Here is a 16,824-nt window from a genome sequence, read left to right on the forward strand (position 1 = left end):
GACACATCCCTCTACACAAAGTTCTCTTCACATCAAGCAGCCATAGTGGCCACCTGACCCCCTATATGATATTGTTTTCTCTAATATTTTTTCAATATATACAATTTTTTCATCTGTCTATATTTAAGCACTGTTACTTTGAAAAATAAAAATCTGAACTAATTTTCAGTGCCATACCTTTGACTCCATTCCACCAAGTCCAACCCGAGATTTCTCCCCAAAGATGAGTCCATTTTCTGGGTAAAGGGGTGAGTAGGTGTGGAGAAGGCGGGACTCTGGGTGACCGGGGGGAGAGGTGTAGAGGCCGTTCACGTCTGACATGATGATCATGAGGTCAGCACTGATCTCCACGGCGAGGCGCGCCGCCAGACTGTCGTTGTCCTTCACACTGATGATCTGAACACAGGCAGCATTAGCATGAGTGAGTGAGTGAGTGAGTGAGGTAGGTGAGTGAGGTAGGTGAGTGAGTGAGTGAGTGAGTGAGTGAGTGAGCTTTTTATGCCACTGTATTTTAGTTGTATCACGATGGGTGTGATTGATGTGTGAGGAAAGTCTGAAGTGGTTTATTTTTTTCACGTTTACTACTTTTGTTAAAAACGGGGACAGGTGAGTGAGTGAGTGAGTGAGTGAGTGAGTGAGTGAGTGAGTGAGCTAGCTTTTTAAGCCACTGTATTTTAGTTGTATCATGGTGGGTGATATTGATGTGTCAGGAAAGTCCAAAGTGGTTTATTTTTTTCGTGTTTACTACTTTGGTTAAAAACGGGGACAGGTATGATGCTGACAAACCAAAAGTCGGAGAGAATCTGGGATTCAAACCCATAGTATTCTAGCACATCTAGAGCCACATCTCAATCCCTGGATTCACAGTGAATGGCTGTGCCTTAATTGACAGGGCCATGGAGAGCCCTGCATTAACATGTCCTAAAACTAATGACATACTCTTGAAAAGAGAAATTTAACATAATTCATTGAGATAGTGAGTGTGTCCGTTTGGCTGAAGCTTTGGACTGTTTTCAGTCATGTCACTGTCTTCAGTGAGTGAGTGTGAGTGAGTTGGTTTTAGCGCCACTTTTAACAGTGCAGCATCTTGTTGCTGTTGACGGCCTCCTTCCCTCCTTTCAGGAACAGACCATTACCGCTACAGATAGCCAAGGCTGCCACCTAGTGACACGAAATAGAACTCAGAAAATAAACCTGTCGGACCCAGAGGAACGGAAGACACCTTATCTGTCAACCTGTGTTAGTCCTTCTACCCTGTGTTCTGCTCACTTAGGGCGTCCTTCAACATCACACTGTATACATAGATTTGGTGTAATTGAGTGAGTTGGGTTTAATGCCGCTTTTAACAGTATTCCAGTTATATCGCCGCATGTCAGCTTAATGTGGGAGGAAAGCCCGAAGTGATGCAGGTCTCAGACGTTTACCACTTCGGTGAAACACGGGTAGTGACGGGTGGTGACAAACCTAGAAACATAATCGGGGCGAACCGGGATTCGTCACTGTCTTCAGATGTAGAGAGTCTAAACCAACACCAATCTCATTAATATCATATCTTAGAGCTAAGCGGTAGCCAGAAGTAAGATATGATTTTACGAGATCGACCCAACTGAAAAAAGTCATAATTGGTCAAATCTGGCACAACTATGGCACTGTGAATTGCAGCGACTTAGACCAACAGGCCACATGTTCCTCCATCAAAAGGCACCAGTTCACCACTATACTTATCATTGTGTCAAGTTGTTCAGTTTCAAGATATGCTGTAGAAACATCTTACATGGGAGGACTGACGGTGTCGGTGAGGGGATACCCATCAAGATTATAAATATACCTAACTGTTCAAATGTAAAAAAAGATGTTTGTGTGCAGTCTATTAAGATAGACGCAATTATTTACCACCCTTCCAAATTTAAACTTTACCATAAAGGCATATAAGGATATAAATTTTGCGTAATTGTAAAATTGAGTAATTTATTCATGCATTCACACACCATTCTTTTAAATTAATGCACACATATGCATCTCCGATACACGCCCTCTCCTACGCCTTCATACTGCCCTCATTCTCGGTACGGGGGGATGTAATGTCAGCATGCAACTGAATATGAAAATGTTGGCACCTGTCCATGATTCTTGAAAATGACACCACTTTTGGTGTGTAATCTAGCCTGACTGGCAGTGGAGTACTGAAGTCATAACTCAATCTCCGTTGTCAATTACATATCATATTTCATACAGATTCACCCTGGATTTGTTGCAGCATCAATATCTCGACTCATGTGTATTATTTTCACAACTATGAAACATCCGGCCATGAGGGTCCTGATAGGGGTGGTCAGTAGTCTGTAAGATATTATCATAGCTGGAAACAGTCACCAAGAAAGCCATACTAATATTTTTTTTAATCAGATGTTTCCACATATCGCTGCCATAGCATTTTTGACCTACAAATTCAAGAAACCTTGGAACTAACTCAGTCCTGAACAAGCCATCTGTGACAAACATTGAAAAAAACTAAAAATAAACCCCCCAAAAACCTAATGACTCATATACTTAGTTGGGGCTAAGTGAACTGAAACAAAAGTATTTTTAACTGGTGGGACAGCAAATGGTGGAACAGTAAATGGTGGGACAGTGAATGGTGGAGCAGTAAATGGTGTGACAGTAAATGGTGTGACAGTAAATGGTGTGACAGTAAATGGTGGAGCAGTAAATGGTTGAACAGCAAATGGTGGAACAGTAAATGGTGGGACAGTAAATGGTTGAACAGTAAATGGTGTGACAGTAAATGGTTGAACAGTAAATGGTGTGACAGTAAATGGTGGAACAGTAAATGGTGTGACAGTAAATGGTGGAGCAGTAAATGGTGGAACAGTAAATGATGGAACAGTAAATGGTGGGACAGTAAATGGTGGAACAGTAAATGGTGGAACAGTAAATGGTGGAACAGTAAATGGTGGGACAGTAAATGGTGGAACAGTAAATGGTGGGACAGTAAATGGTGGAACAGTAAATGGTGGAACAGTAAAAGGTGTGACAGTAAATGGTGTGACAGTAAATGGTGGAACAGTAAATGGTGGAACAGTAAATGGTGGGACAGTAAATGGTGGAACAGTATATAGTGTGACAGTAAATGGTGGAGCAGTAAATGGTGGGACAGTAAATGGTGTGACAGTAAATGGTGTGACAGTAAATGGTGGAACAGTAAATGGTGGAACAGTAAATGGTGGAACAGTAAATGGTGGGACAGTAAATGGTGGAACAGTATATAGTGTGACAGTAAATGGTGGAGCAGTAAATGGTGGAACAGTAAATGGTGGAACAGTAAATGGTGGAACAGTAAATGATGGAACAGTATATAGTGTGACAGTAAATGGTGGAGCAGTAAATGGTGGGACAGTAAATGGTGTGACAGTAAATGGTGTGACAGTAAATGGTGGAACAGTAAATGGTGGAACAGTAAATGGTGGAACAGTAAATGGTGGGACAGTAAATGGTGGAACAGTATATAGTGTGACAGTAAATGGTGGAGCAGTAAATGGTGGAACAGTAAATGGTGGAACAGTAAATGGTGGAACAGTAAATGATGGAACAGTAAATGGTGGAACAGTAAATGGTGGGACAGTAAATGGTGGAACAGTATATAGTGTGACAGTAAATGGTGGAGCAGTAAATGGTGGGACAGTAAATGGTGTGACAGTAAATGGTGTGACAGTAAATGGTGGAACAGTAAATGGTGGAACAGTAAATGGTGGAACAGTAAATGGTGGGACAGTAAATGGTGGAACAGTATATAGTGTGACAGTAAATGGTGGAGCAGTAAATGGTGGAACAGTAAATGGTGGAACAGTAAATGGTGGAACAGTAAATGATGGAACAGTAAATGGTGGGACAGTAAATGATGGAAAAGTAAATGGTGGGACAGTAAATGGTGGGACAGTAAATGATGGGACAGTAAATGGTGGAACAGTATATAGTGTGACAGTAAATGGTGGAGCAGTAAATGGTGGAACAGTAAATGGTGGAACAGTAAATGATGGAAAAGTAAATGGTGGGACAGTAAATGGTGGGACAGTAAATGATGGGACAGTAAATGGTGGAACAGTATATAGTGTGACAGTAAATGGTGGAGCAGTAAATGGTGGAACAGTAAATGGTGGAACAGTAAATGGTGGAACAGTAAATGGTGGGACAGTAAATGGTGGAACAGTAAATGATGGAACAGTAAATGATGGAACAGTAAATGGTGGAACAGTAAATGATGTGACAGTAAATGGTGGGACAGTAAATGGTGGAACAGTAAATGATGGAACAGTGAATGATGGAACAGTAAATGGTGGAACAGTAAAAGGTGGAACAGTAAATGGTGGAACAGTAAATGGTGGAACAGTAAATGATGGAACAGTAAATGGTGGAACAGCAAATGGTGGAACAGTAAATGGTGGAACAGCATGGATGATTCTTATTCAGATTTTATTCTATTTTGCATTGAATTAGTGTTTTACCAAATAGCTTCCTAGCTGCTTTTAAACTATAAACAAGAGTTTGCCCTAACATGGCTATATCCCCCGCCCCTGTTGCAGAATTTAAGACAAAATTAAATCTAAACAAACCTAACCTTTTTTAATCGTGATGGAACTAGTCATGGAAATTGTAAAAAATAGAAGAGTTTGGAACCTAAGTCCATCTTGTTGCCATGGAAACGTAAAAAACGGACGGACGTAGCCCGTTTCTATATCCCCCGCCAACTTTGTTGGGCGGGGGATAATAACATTGTAGTGTACACATCTTGTGGATGAGTCTCGTCGGCTTGTCATCAGTCAACTTGTACAATAAGCAGTACATTCTCATTGGCTGTATTATATCAATGTTGTATGTTAAACCTTTAGGGTAAACTTCAGACTGATCTTATGCTTATGAAAGTGTTTTTGAGTTATTTAATGTGAGTAGCTAAACCGATCAGAACCCTCGTTCATGGGCAACACATGCATAGCTAACATGCAACTATCCTTGACACAAGTATTAGTGTTTCATTGTTAGTCACAGTGTTTTTCTCAACACATGACAAAGCAAGCTCACAAGCAATGGAGCCTAAACAAAGTCTAAGATGAGATCGTTTTTTTATGACCTTGTAAAGAGTAAGTGAGTTGAGGGATGGGTAAGTGGGTGAGTTGAGGGATGGGTAAGTGGGTGAGTTGAGGGATGGGTAAGTAAGTGAGTTGATGGATGGGTAAGTGGGTGAGTTGAGGGATGGGTAAGTGAGTGAGTTGAGGGATGGGTAAGTGAGTGAGTTGAGGGATAGGTAAGTGAGTGAGTTGAGGGATGGGTAAGTGGGTGAGTTGAGGATGGATGAGTGGGTGAGTTGAGGGATGTGTAAGTGGGTGAGTTGAGGGATGTGTAAGTGGGTGAGTTGAGGGATGGGTAAGTGAGTGAGTTGAGGGATGGGTAAGTGAGTGAGTTGAGGGATGGGTAAGTGGGTGAGTAGAGGGATGGATGAGTGGATGAGTTGAGGGATGGGTAAGTGAGTGAGTTGAGGGATGGGTACGTGGGTGAGTTGAGGGATGGGTAAGTGGGTGAGTTGAGGGATGGGTAAGTGAGTGAGTTGAGGGATGGGTAAGTGAGTGAGTTGAGGGATGGGTAAGTGGGTGAGTTGAGGGATGGGTAAGTGGGTGAGTTGAGGGATGGGTAAGTGGGTGAATTGAGGGATGGGTAAGTGGGTGAGTTGAGGGATGGGTAAGTGAGTGAGTTGAGGGATGGGTAAGTGAGTGAGTTGAGGGATGGGTAAGTGGGTGAGTTGAGGATGGATGAGTGGGTGAGTTGAGGAATGGGTAAGTGAGTGAGTAGAGGGATTGGTAAGTATGTGAGTTGAGGAATGGGTAAGTGGGTGAGTTGAGGGATGGGTAAGTGGGTGAGTTGAAGGATGGGTAAGTGAGTGAGTTGAGGAATGGGTAAGTGGGTGAGTTGAGGGATGGGTAAGTGGGTGAGTTGAAGGATGGGTAAGTAAGTGAGTTGAGGGATGGGTAAGTAAGTGAGTTGAGGGATGGGTAAGTAAGTGAGTTGAGGGATGGGTAAGTGAGTGAGTAGAGGGATGGGTAAGTGAGTGAGTTGAGGGATGGGTAAGTGAGTGAGTTGAGGGATTGGTAAGTGAGTGAGTTGAGGGATGGGTAAGTGAGTGAGTTGAGGGATGGGTAAGTGAGTGAGTTGAGGGATGGGTGAGTGGAGGATGGATGAGTGGGTGAGTTGAGGGATGGGTAAGTAAGTGAGTTGAGGGATGGGTAAGTGAGTGAGTTGAGGGATGGGTAAGTGAGTGAGTTGAGGGATGGGTAAGTAAGTGAGTTGAGGGATGGGTAAGTAAGTGAGTTGAGGAATGGGTAAGTGGGTGAGTTGAGGAATGGGTAAGTGAGTGAGTTGAGGGATGGGTAAGTAAGTGAGTTGAGGGATGGGTAAGTAAGTGAGTTGATGGATGGGTAAGTAAGTGAGTTGATGGATGGGTAAGTGAGTGAGTTGAGGAATGGGTAAGTAAGTGAGTTGAGGGATGGGTAAGTAAGTGAGTTGAGGGATGGGTAAGTAAGTGAGTTGAGGGATGGGTAAGTAAGTGAGTTGAGGGATGGGTAAGTAAGTGAGTTGAGGGATGGGTAAGTAAGTGAGTTGAGGGATGGGTAAGTATGTGAGTTGAGGGATGGGTAAGTAAGTGAGTTGAGGGATGGGTAAGTGGGTGAGTTGTGGAATGGGTAAGTGAGTGAGTTGAGGGATGGATGAGTGGGTGAGTTGAGGGATGGGTAAGTAAGTGAGTTGAGGAATGGGTAAGTCAGTGAGTTGAGGGATGGGTAAGTGAGTGAGTTGTGAGTGTGTGAGTGAGGTTAGGGAAGTTCATGAAGAGAATGTTGTGCGAGTGAGGTTAGGGAAGTTCATGAAGTGAATGATGTGTCAGTGAGGTTAGGGAAGTTCATGAAGAGAACGTTGTGTTAGTGAGGTTAGGGACGTTCATGAAGAGAACGCTGTGTGAGTGAGGTTAGGGAATTTCATGAAGAGAATGTTGTGCGAGTGAGGTTAGGGAAGTTCATGAAGTGAATGATGTGTCAGTGAGGTTAGGGAAGTTCATGAATAGAATGTTGCGTGACTGAGATTAGGGAAGTTCATGAAGAGAACGTTGTGTGAGTGAGGTTAGGGAAGTTCATGAAGAGAACGTTGTGTGAGTGAGTGTTAGTGATGTTAGAAGGGCTGCTAGCACGCACATGTGGAGGATGACGTACCCCCGCCAGATCCTTGTCTGGTTCAGGAGGCGGCGCGACTGCATCGTTAGCGTTCAGTATAGGGATGATGTTCAGCTTAAGGAGCTCATTCAGTGTACTCCGAAGGTTCTTGCGGCTCTCATCGTTGTAGAAGTCAGGCTTCGTCACCAGGACCTGTGCTGTCCGCACTCCATACTGCATAAACATGGCTTCATACAGGGACATGAGACCACTCTGTCCTGCGGCTGCACATGCTCTCGGCTCCAGGATTGGCTGACCCTGGCAAAAGCAGAGACATTGCAGCAACCTTTACTGATACTGTAATTGGTACAACCAATTAACATTGACTTCAATATTTTCTGTGTTTATGGAGGTATGAATGTAAAATATGGTGTGAATACAGAGTAAATTCGTGCAGCGAATTTATGCAAAGAGTTCACAATGTTTGTTACGTTTATAAGTCAACATAATTTTAATTTGGTTTATGGATGCGCCGCTCTCTGGAAGTCCTAACGTTGAAAAAAAATACAAATACAAATTTCCAATTGCATGGATCGATGATCATGATATTAATCACTGGATTGTCTGGTACAGACACGATAAATTTACAGACCTCCGTCATATAGCTGGAATAGTGCTGATTAGGGCGTTAAACAACAAATCAAACCAAAAATAAAAAACCTTGACTCACTCGAATGTTTTCCCGTTTGACGAGGGTTTCCCTCATGCTCATCGACATGATGATCTCCTGCTGTAGTTTCTGCTTGCCGAAGGCAACAGCGCCACTCGTCACCATCAGCATTTGTCTCCCCTGGTTCTGTAGCTCCGAAACCTGGAATAACAGTAAAAACCTGTTTTAAGGCCATTGTCTTTGAAATTCACGGGACAGCTAGCTCGAGACTACTAAATTGTGCGGAGGACACGTCAAAATGCAACAATGGTAGTCCTCATTGTCTTGTAGCATTCGAGGGCTATAATTCTGAACTATTCTAAATGCTTCAACTTTGGAAATAAATAAAACTACCCGGGTACCCGACACACGATTTCCCGGCCCTACCCGGGCACCCACTACAGGTCTTAGAGTTGGGGACAAAATGTCAGAATGGGAATTGTTTTACTGCGGCCCTGGCAAAAACTATTTAGACACACATATAATATGATCTGCATACACTGAAGTTGACAGACGCTTTATCCTTACTCGAACATATAAAAGTCAGAACGAATGCTTGTCAGAAAGAAATGTGAATAATAACCAAGGAGTTTTTATTGTTATGTCATTTAAACAATATATCACATGACTAACCACGGGTCCGGGTAGTCATGGGGGTACCCTGGTCCTACTCAGGACCCATCTGAGTACCCGAGTACCCAAGTACCCGAGTTACCTGTCCCAGCCCTATAACTTGTGTAACTGTATTACAGCATAAGCAGTTAATGATGTGTAAAGATTGTGAGTACATTCATTTGGTTTAACACTGCTTTGAATTGAACATTATTTCCGTTATATGTCAGCTTTATGTGGGAGGAAAGCATGTGATGTAGGTAGTTTGTAGGTCAATTTAAGTGGCAGTGGGTCATTAGAATAATTAATGCTTAGTCCCTGAAAATATATAATTTTGATAGAAACAAATACATCCATTTTAATTAAAAAGGAGCCCCAGTGAGATGGGAGATTCAGAACCTGCAGAGGTGTACTCCCAGTTTCCCAACATTGGAAAACTTAGAATTACACAGGGATTGATGGATTAACACCTGTGGGTATGTCCCTCTGTCTTTTTAGGGGCGGCCGATGCTCTATGGACACGCTATGATTTCAATGAATAGTCGCTGAGCATGAACAAACATGTAGTCATGGATTTTTTTATTTACATCGTATTTGTTTTCACATGATTTCCATATCACAGCACATGAACATGATTGAATTTCACAATTAATATTCTAATATCACAACAGTTCATAATGTCAACATCAAATTTAAAATACAACTCGACAATTTATAATAAACCAGCATGACATGACATTTCGTGATCATCACAAACGTACAAAATGGGCCACAGCATCTGCAAATTCAATTGCTGACTTTCTTCCCTCACGAAAGTGTCTCTTTTCTGCATCAAGTCTGGTCTCAAGATGTCGATACTTAGATCTCCTGGGTCTAAGAATACCCCCACCTACAAGCTGCAGGATATGGGCCTCAGTGTAGGCTTGCTCTGTCTTAGAAAAGTCAATAATTCTGTAGATGTTGGGGTGGGGACTCCCCGAGCTTGAAGTGCCAGCCCTCTACGTGGTTGGTCGTTCTTGGGCCGACGGTGTCGTGGTGATTCCAGGTGCTTCGTCCATGATCACCCTCCACCCCAAATTCAGTCACATAGTCAGTAAATCGGAGAACTCTGGCATCATGGAGAGTGAGTGAGTATGGTTTTACACCGCTTTTAACAATATTCCAGCAATATCTGGCGGGGGACACCAGAAATGGGCTTCACACATTGTACCCATGTCGGGAATCGAAACCGGGTCTTCGGCGTGCAAGCAAACGCTTTCACCACTAGGCTACCCGACCGCCCCGGCATCATGGAGAGGGGCGTCATTGAGTGCGTCGAGCCAAACATCATCCATGTGGACGAGAGGAACCAATGGCAAGGCAGCAGCTCTTCTGATCAGTAGTTTAACACTTTCGTTACGGCTATACTCAGTCTGCAGTCAAAACCTCTAGGCATTTCGCCAAATACATTGGCCAAAATGAAAAAAACCACCCCTTCAATGTACAATTGACAAAAACATTACTTAGTGCATTCTGTGCTGCAGATTCAAAGTCAGTGAAAACAGTTTGTGGATTTAGATCAATGTTCAAAGTTGCACATTTCTGCTTAAGGGATTGAAATAACCTAACATACGTTGCCTGCTTCTTATCACATAACAAGGCAAATACTAAGGGAAACATCTTCCCTGACACAAAGGGGGCACGGGTGGCCCAGTCGTCTAAGGCGCTGTGATTTGCTGAGTTGCGTCCCTTGGGCACGCCAGAAACCTATGATTGTGGGTTCGAATCCCGGTTCGCCCCAAATATGTTTCTAGGTTTGACAGCACCATACCCGTGCTCGTGGGTTTCACCAAAGTGGTAAACGTCTGAGACCTGCATCACTTCGGACTTTCCTCCCACATTAAGTTGACACGCCGCGAAATAACTGGAATACTGTTAAAAGCGGCGTTAAACCCAACTCACTCACTCACTCACTCCCTGACACAAAAGCATGTATTGTATAGATCTGGGTGAATAGGCATTGACACATGTTAAATGTGCCGTCACAAAAGATGGTGTCGGCTCTGGCAAGATGCTGAAGGTTGCTGTCGGTGGCAAAGATGAAGATGTTATTGTCGGAGTGGAGAAGGAAGTCAGACTGTGAAGTTGTCTTGGTGTAGGCATCTGTCAGGTTGATGTCGGGTCGTTGTTTAGGCAGTTGAAGGACGTCTTTGACCCTGGATCTGTAGAGGGATGATCCCCAACTGTAGAGAGTTGGTAACTTGGGAAAGTGGGTAGTGGTTGTCTCGTCAGAGCGAAGTCCTTAAAAAAGAAATATGTACATAAATATTTTGCAGTATATATATTTACACATAATGACAAATATAAATACATAACTTCATTGCTACAGACCATCCCCTACACACAAGTATCATGGCCCGTTTTAATTGATGTTGAAATGTATTTGAGAAATCTTTGTCAGTTGTAAGAAATTAACAAATGCAATTGAATATAACATACCTGCCAACTCCTCTCTGTAGATTACAGGTTTGGATTGCTCTCTGACTTCAGTCTTCAGATCAACCAAGAACTTGTTCATGAGGATTCTGTCGTCTGGCAAGTGATTGTGTTGATTCTTAAACTTCACCAAAGTACCATCTTTGGTGTTGATACCAGCTCTACACCCTGCGCTACAACACTCCCAATAGAACCGACCATCTCTTCATGACTTCACCCTAAACTTATGACCACCATACACTAAGTTATCACCACCATGTTATTCTTAATGTAACTAATATCAACTTGTGAGTTTGCCATGATTGCAATGAACATCCATGAATATGTCCTGCATTTATACTGTTTATTAGTTGGTGATCACTATGCTCATGCATAAGTGTAAATTAGTGAACACTTATTTACTTACTTACTTACTTTGGAGATTTAACGTGCGCTTTCCGACTGATGTGTATTTCGCACACGGGCCCAGCCAGGCCATTTAATGTGTTTCCGAAAGGGGAGAAAGTGGTGTGTGCAACCCAAGAGGGAGCTTTAGGGGTTGCTTATATAGAATTTTGGAATTTTGAGATTTGGAATAGATGCTGATGGGGTTGGGGAGGAGAACTAAGGGAGCTGGGTATGGTGGATGCTTGTTTGTTTATGTAATTTTGATTTGGTAGATTATAGTGTTTTTAGATGCGTTTTATTAGTTCCGTTTTGATTAAGAATACACCTAAGGCCTTGAAGTTTTCTAGTTTATTTTGTGGGTTTAGTATTGCTTCTAGAGTGAGAGCCTTGTTTAGATTTGAGGGTGGTTTGTAATGCGGTCCGATGTGTTAGGTAGTGTGTGCAGTGGATGAGTGCGTGTTCTGGGGTTTCTAGTTGTTTGAAGTGTGGGCAGTTACCTGTAGTATGTTTTTTAAATTTTTTTAGATGGTTATTTAGGTTATGTGTCCTGTTTGAAGTTTAGTGATTACTCTGTCGAATTTTTTTGAAGGATGGAGAATTTTTGGTTTGGTTAGTGGTTTGCTGAGTGCTTTTTTGATTTGGCTATTTGAGTTTATATAAAGGTTATTCCATTTTTTGGTGATTTTTTGCTTGTTTACGTTGTTAATTTCTGATTTTGAGATTGGTAAGTTTAGCTTATTTCTGGGATTTTGAGGGATAGTTTGAACACCCATGAATATGTCCTGCATTTATACTGTTTATCAATTGGTGATCACTACGCTCACGCATAAGTGTAAATTAGTAAACTCATATTATAAGAGCCTGGCATAAGTGCTAATTGGTGAACACGGTTCAATTTGGCAGGTGGGTGAACTTAACTCACCCACCAGCACCGGGCTCCTACCAATGGTGTACCCAAACTAATCCCTCTATTGTTCTATGCCTGACTGGGTTTGTTGTTTTAAGAAATGTTGGGAAACCGGGGTCACCACCCTGTAGAAACTCTCGACTTGCTTCATGTAGGATTATAGCATTACACTAAGGGCTGGGCAGAAGGGAAAATAATAATATGGTACAGGGACTATGAGATAGATGTGAAAATCTAGACTTACTTCATTTAGGGCCTTAGCATCACACTAAGGCTTGGGAGGAAGGGAAAATAATGATATGGTTCAAGGACTGTTTGAGGACTAGATTTGTTTTGTTTGTTTGTTGTTTAACGCTGCACTCAGCAATATTCCAGCTGTATGATGGCGGTTTGTAAATAATCAAATCTGGACCAGGCAATCCAGTGATTGATGTCATGAGCATCGATCCACGCAATTGTAATACGATGACATGCATCAACAAAGTTAGAGAGCCTGACCACATGATCCCGTTAGTCACCTCTTACGACAAGCATAGTCTCCTTTTACGGCGAACATGGGTTGCTGAAGATCTATTCTACCCCAGATCTTCACAGGTCTTTTGATGACTAGAAAGTGGTGTTAAAAAAAATAATTTACTTGAGCAAGCATTAAAGGTGTGTCTGAGTTTATCTTTCGATTTCGTTGTCTAGTACTGGGAGAGCAAACATATTGGATACTTTCTTATAACTGTCTGTGTGTGTGAGACCTATGAGAATGCTGTCATGTGGCCAAGTGTTATCTATTCCCAGGCCATGATAAGAAGTCTACAGTAACCATAGCATACGAGTGTATGCAGGTCACCGCTGTGGGATCATTGCATTATCAGGCGGTCAGGAAGTGTCTTGGATGTGACTCTCTTGTGACCTACATTAAGTACCATCATGGGTCTGAATGTACTGAAAAAAATGGCACTGAGGTTAAAGCTACACATAGATCACATGGTACAGATATATTTTTGAGAATTGACTCTTTACTCGCATGAAATTGCTCTCATGGTATATATATATATTTATAGGGTAATCAATATATCCTTTGGGTCCAGTCTATTGGTTGTTAGAAACCAATGACATTTCTAAAAATAAAGATTTCCATAGTCTGTTTCAGCTTTTATTTCCATCTGAAGGTGCAGGTATACTTTGGAATTCTCTCACTGCCAACATCAAGCAGCCTCTTTCAAATCAGTCCTGAAAACCCATTATTATTATTATTATTATTATTCATGCCAAAGGTGTGTCCCATGCATATTATTATTATCATTGTTGTTATTATTTATCTGTTCATGTATGCCAAAGGTGTGTCCCATGCATTAAGTCCCAACAGCGACATGATGTCCAATAATCAAGACATTGCACTTTTGTGCATTATTCAGAGTTCATTATAGAGTTCATATATGCATGTGATGCCTGCATACAATCAATAAACAAAGATCTGAATAACATAAACAGGTTCGCAGGACGAGGCCCAATGCGTAATTATGAGCATTATCATACTATTTGTTATTGTGAATGTTACATGTGTATTTGTACACAAACAACCAAAATAGTGGGTGTGATATTCTTTAATGTGACATAAATGAGTGAGTGAGTGAGTGAGTGAGCGAGTGAGCGAGCATGGGAGTGAGTGAGTGAGTGAGTGAGTGAGGTTTAGCACCGCCTTGAACAGTATTCCAGTTATCACGGTGTGTCAGCTTAATGTGGGTGGAAAGCTCAAAGTCATGCAGGCGTTAGACATTAACAACTTTGGTAACACATGTCTCCCAAAATTTTAGGTACAATTTTAATAAACGTAAGTGTGACAAATTGTTTTTTCCCCTTCTTAGACGTTTACCTCTTTAATCAACAGGATAGTCCACTGAGACTACATATCAGTAAATAAGCTGGCTACAACAGATGTCTAATCACAGCTTAAATCTTCCATAGTCTTTCTGTTTTGCCATCTGGCATTTTTCTCAAGTTTATTCCAATTAACAAGTTGTTATTTATGAAGTCTCATATGGTTATGACATGTTTTCCGAAGTAAGGTTCAGTGTACTTTGAGTCCCCCCACCCAAACAAGTATTGCATCTCACAGGCCGATCCAGGAATTTGAAAAAGGTTCTTGGCATGGTGCACAGGTAACATGTAATGTGTTGTTTTCTCTCATGACTTTCTCCTTCGACCACCAGGAGCAGGTGAACTATAGTGTGACCATGACATACCTAAACCAACCATGCTACAGCAGAATTTTGGGTAAGAATATAGGTCCCCAGTTACCCATGCTTGTCTTGAGGCGAGTGAGTGAGTGAGTGAGTGAGTGAGTGAGTGAGGTTTCACGCCATGCTTGGAATTTGTTTAGCAATATCACGGGGGAGGCTTAACCACTTAAGTACTCACGGAAATGAACAAAAACTGTTTTTCTCAATTTAAAAATCGACACAAAGTGTTACGTAGCTGTAAATATGAAATAACAAAACAACTGGAAAAGTACTAGTCTGGATTTGCTAGTTTGATCTCAGTGAACAATACAAAATGTACTTTACAGGAGGTAATTTGTCGGCACTTTCAACATTCAAAAATAAAACTAAGTCCAAATTGACATAGCAGAAACAGACTATAGGCATTATGCACCTGTTCTCACCTGTCGTCAAGGTGTCATAGGTCACCTTGATCTACTTACACCTGGTTATGCCCTGTTTCACAATAGTCTGTTTTATTCACATTTTTACACACTTTTACGTGTAAAAAGGCATAAAAACATTTGATACGCTGTATTTGTGCCACGGCCCAATTAGTACTAATTAAGTTGTTTGAATATTTACATATTTTGTATATTAACTGCATTTATTTAAGATCTGAGGTCGAAAAAACATTTTTTTTTCATTTCTGTGAGTACGTTAGGCTACACGGCTGAGGAAATACCCTGGCAACATGGACTGATGCTCATGCCATCAGCCAGTGGTTATAATTAGTTAACAAGGGGGAAATGATACCTCGGTGCACCAGTGCATCGTGAGTTTACATGCAACGATACAATACACGATACGACCATATACTTGCTAAAACTACTTACTTAGAACTCGTTTAATGAACTCAGTGTTTTGTCAGTCAAATATCGCAAATGTGTTGTAATAAGCGTTTCAAGTTCACGACTGAAAATAGCCACAATGAACATGTGTCTACAGCTAGCTTTTCCTTTGGAACATGCTCTGAAATATTAATCATAAGAAGTTTCCACACAATTTCAAGTAAATATGGGTATCACGATATGTATCGTATCGCTACCTGTGTATCATTATACATGTTGTATTGTGACCTTGCTATATTGTTTCTGACTGAGTTAATGACTGATTGCTGTGATGTAGACAACCCACCAGATTTTCAATCAGTCTATGCACAGGTAGGGTAGTGATTCAGCTTCCCCAACCAAGCAACAGCTTGAAACATCCTTCAATGAACACATAGTTAACATGTGGAACAAAGTTGCATGTATCCACATACTATCACTGTGCAGCTACTTTGACCTACAAATTCAAGAAACATTGCAACTAACATCAGTTACATGCCATCTGTAAATTGAATAAATGTCTGTCTGTCTGTCTGTCTGTCTGTCGTTTTACACCGCACTCAGCAATATTCCAGCTATATGATGGCATTCTGTAAATAATCAAGTCTGGACTAGACAATCCAGTGATTGACATCATGAGCATCGATCCATGCAATTGGGGTACGATGACATGCATCAACCAAGTCAGCGAGTCTGACCACCTGATCCTGTTTGTCGCCTCTTACGACAAGCATAGTCACCTTTTACGGCAAGCATGGGTTGCTGAAGACCTATTCTACCCAGCATCTTCACGGGTCAGTTGAATACATGAATAAAAAACAGAAAAGAACCAACCGACCGACCCATTCTTGTTGGGTCCATATAACCTGAAACACAATTTTTTGTTTGACCTCATCACCTGTTCTACGATTGAGGCCAGTCTTCCAAGCGCTATCCCGCACTCATCCTCGCGAGTTATTACCGCACTACCCAGCTTCACTACAACTGTCTTTGCTTTAGGCAAGTCTGACCGCTGGCCGGCATTGAGTTTCTGCACTGAACTGACCGACAAACACTTGGGCAGCTGACCGTTGGTGTAGGTCAGTTTGGACCGTTGTCCACACAAAACACAGTACGTCTGCTGCCGGCACAGAGATTGTGTTGTCCTAACAACTTGAAACATGTTGAAGATCTGAAAATTAATAAAAACATTATTTAATTCATATGCGTGTCATTTGAAACACTAGTTGAATTTAAAAGAATTTCCTGAGAGCACTGTTGACAGCTTCATACCTTTCATATATTTACAATGAAATACTTACCGAAAGGGGTTAAAAAACATTTTTTTTGTTTCTTGTCTTGATACAAGGGAGGATCGCTTTCATGAATGAGTGTCTTGTTGTAAGGCTTCGACCCTATTAAAACCTCACCCCAGAAGGGTGTGAGAGAGTGTCTGGGTGAGAGAGTGTCCATGCAGACAAAA

The 16,824-nt window shown here is 41.7% G+C and overlaps 1 protein-coding gene and 1 pseudogene across 1 annotated transcript in view; both read right to left on the bottom strand.

Moving 5' to 3' along the window:
• Positions 1 to 16,824, bottom strand: part of LOC139452387 (delta-1-pyrroline-5-carboxylate synthase-like) — a 42,323-nt gene that overhangs the window by 12,063 nt on the left and 13,436 nt on the right. The window contains exons 2-5 of the mRNA XM_071233847.1: positions 16,261 to 16,533; positions 7,921 to 8,061; positions 7,251 to 7,508; positions 178 to 396 (exon numbers count right to left, since the gene is read on the bottom strand). Of these exons, the coding sequence (XP_071089948.1) occupies positions 178 to 396; positions 7,251 to 7,508; positions 7,921 to 8,061; positions 16,261 to 16,524 (882 nt within the window). The 5' untranslated portion in view covers positions 16,525 to 16,533. The remainder of the gene's footprint in view (positions 1 to 177; positions 397 to 7,250; positions 7,509 to 7,920; positions 8,062 to 16,260; positions 16,534 to 16,824) is intronic.
• Positions 9,454 to 11,286, bottom strand: LOC139452928 (uncharacterized; annotated as a pseudogene).

This window comes from Haliotis cracherodii, unplaced genomic scaffold, assembly GCF_022045235.1.
Source record: "Haliotis cracherodii isolate W230 unplaced genomic scaffold, xgHalCrac1.p SCAF_9, whole genome shotgun sequence".
Lineage (NCBI taxonomy): Eukaryota > Metazoa > Mollusca > Gastropoda > Lepetellida > Haliotidae > Haliotis > Haliotis cracherodii.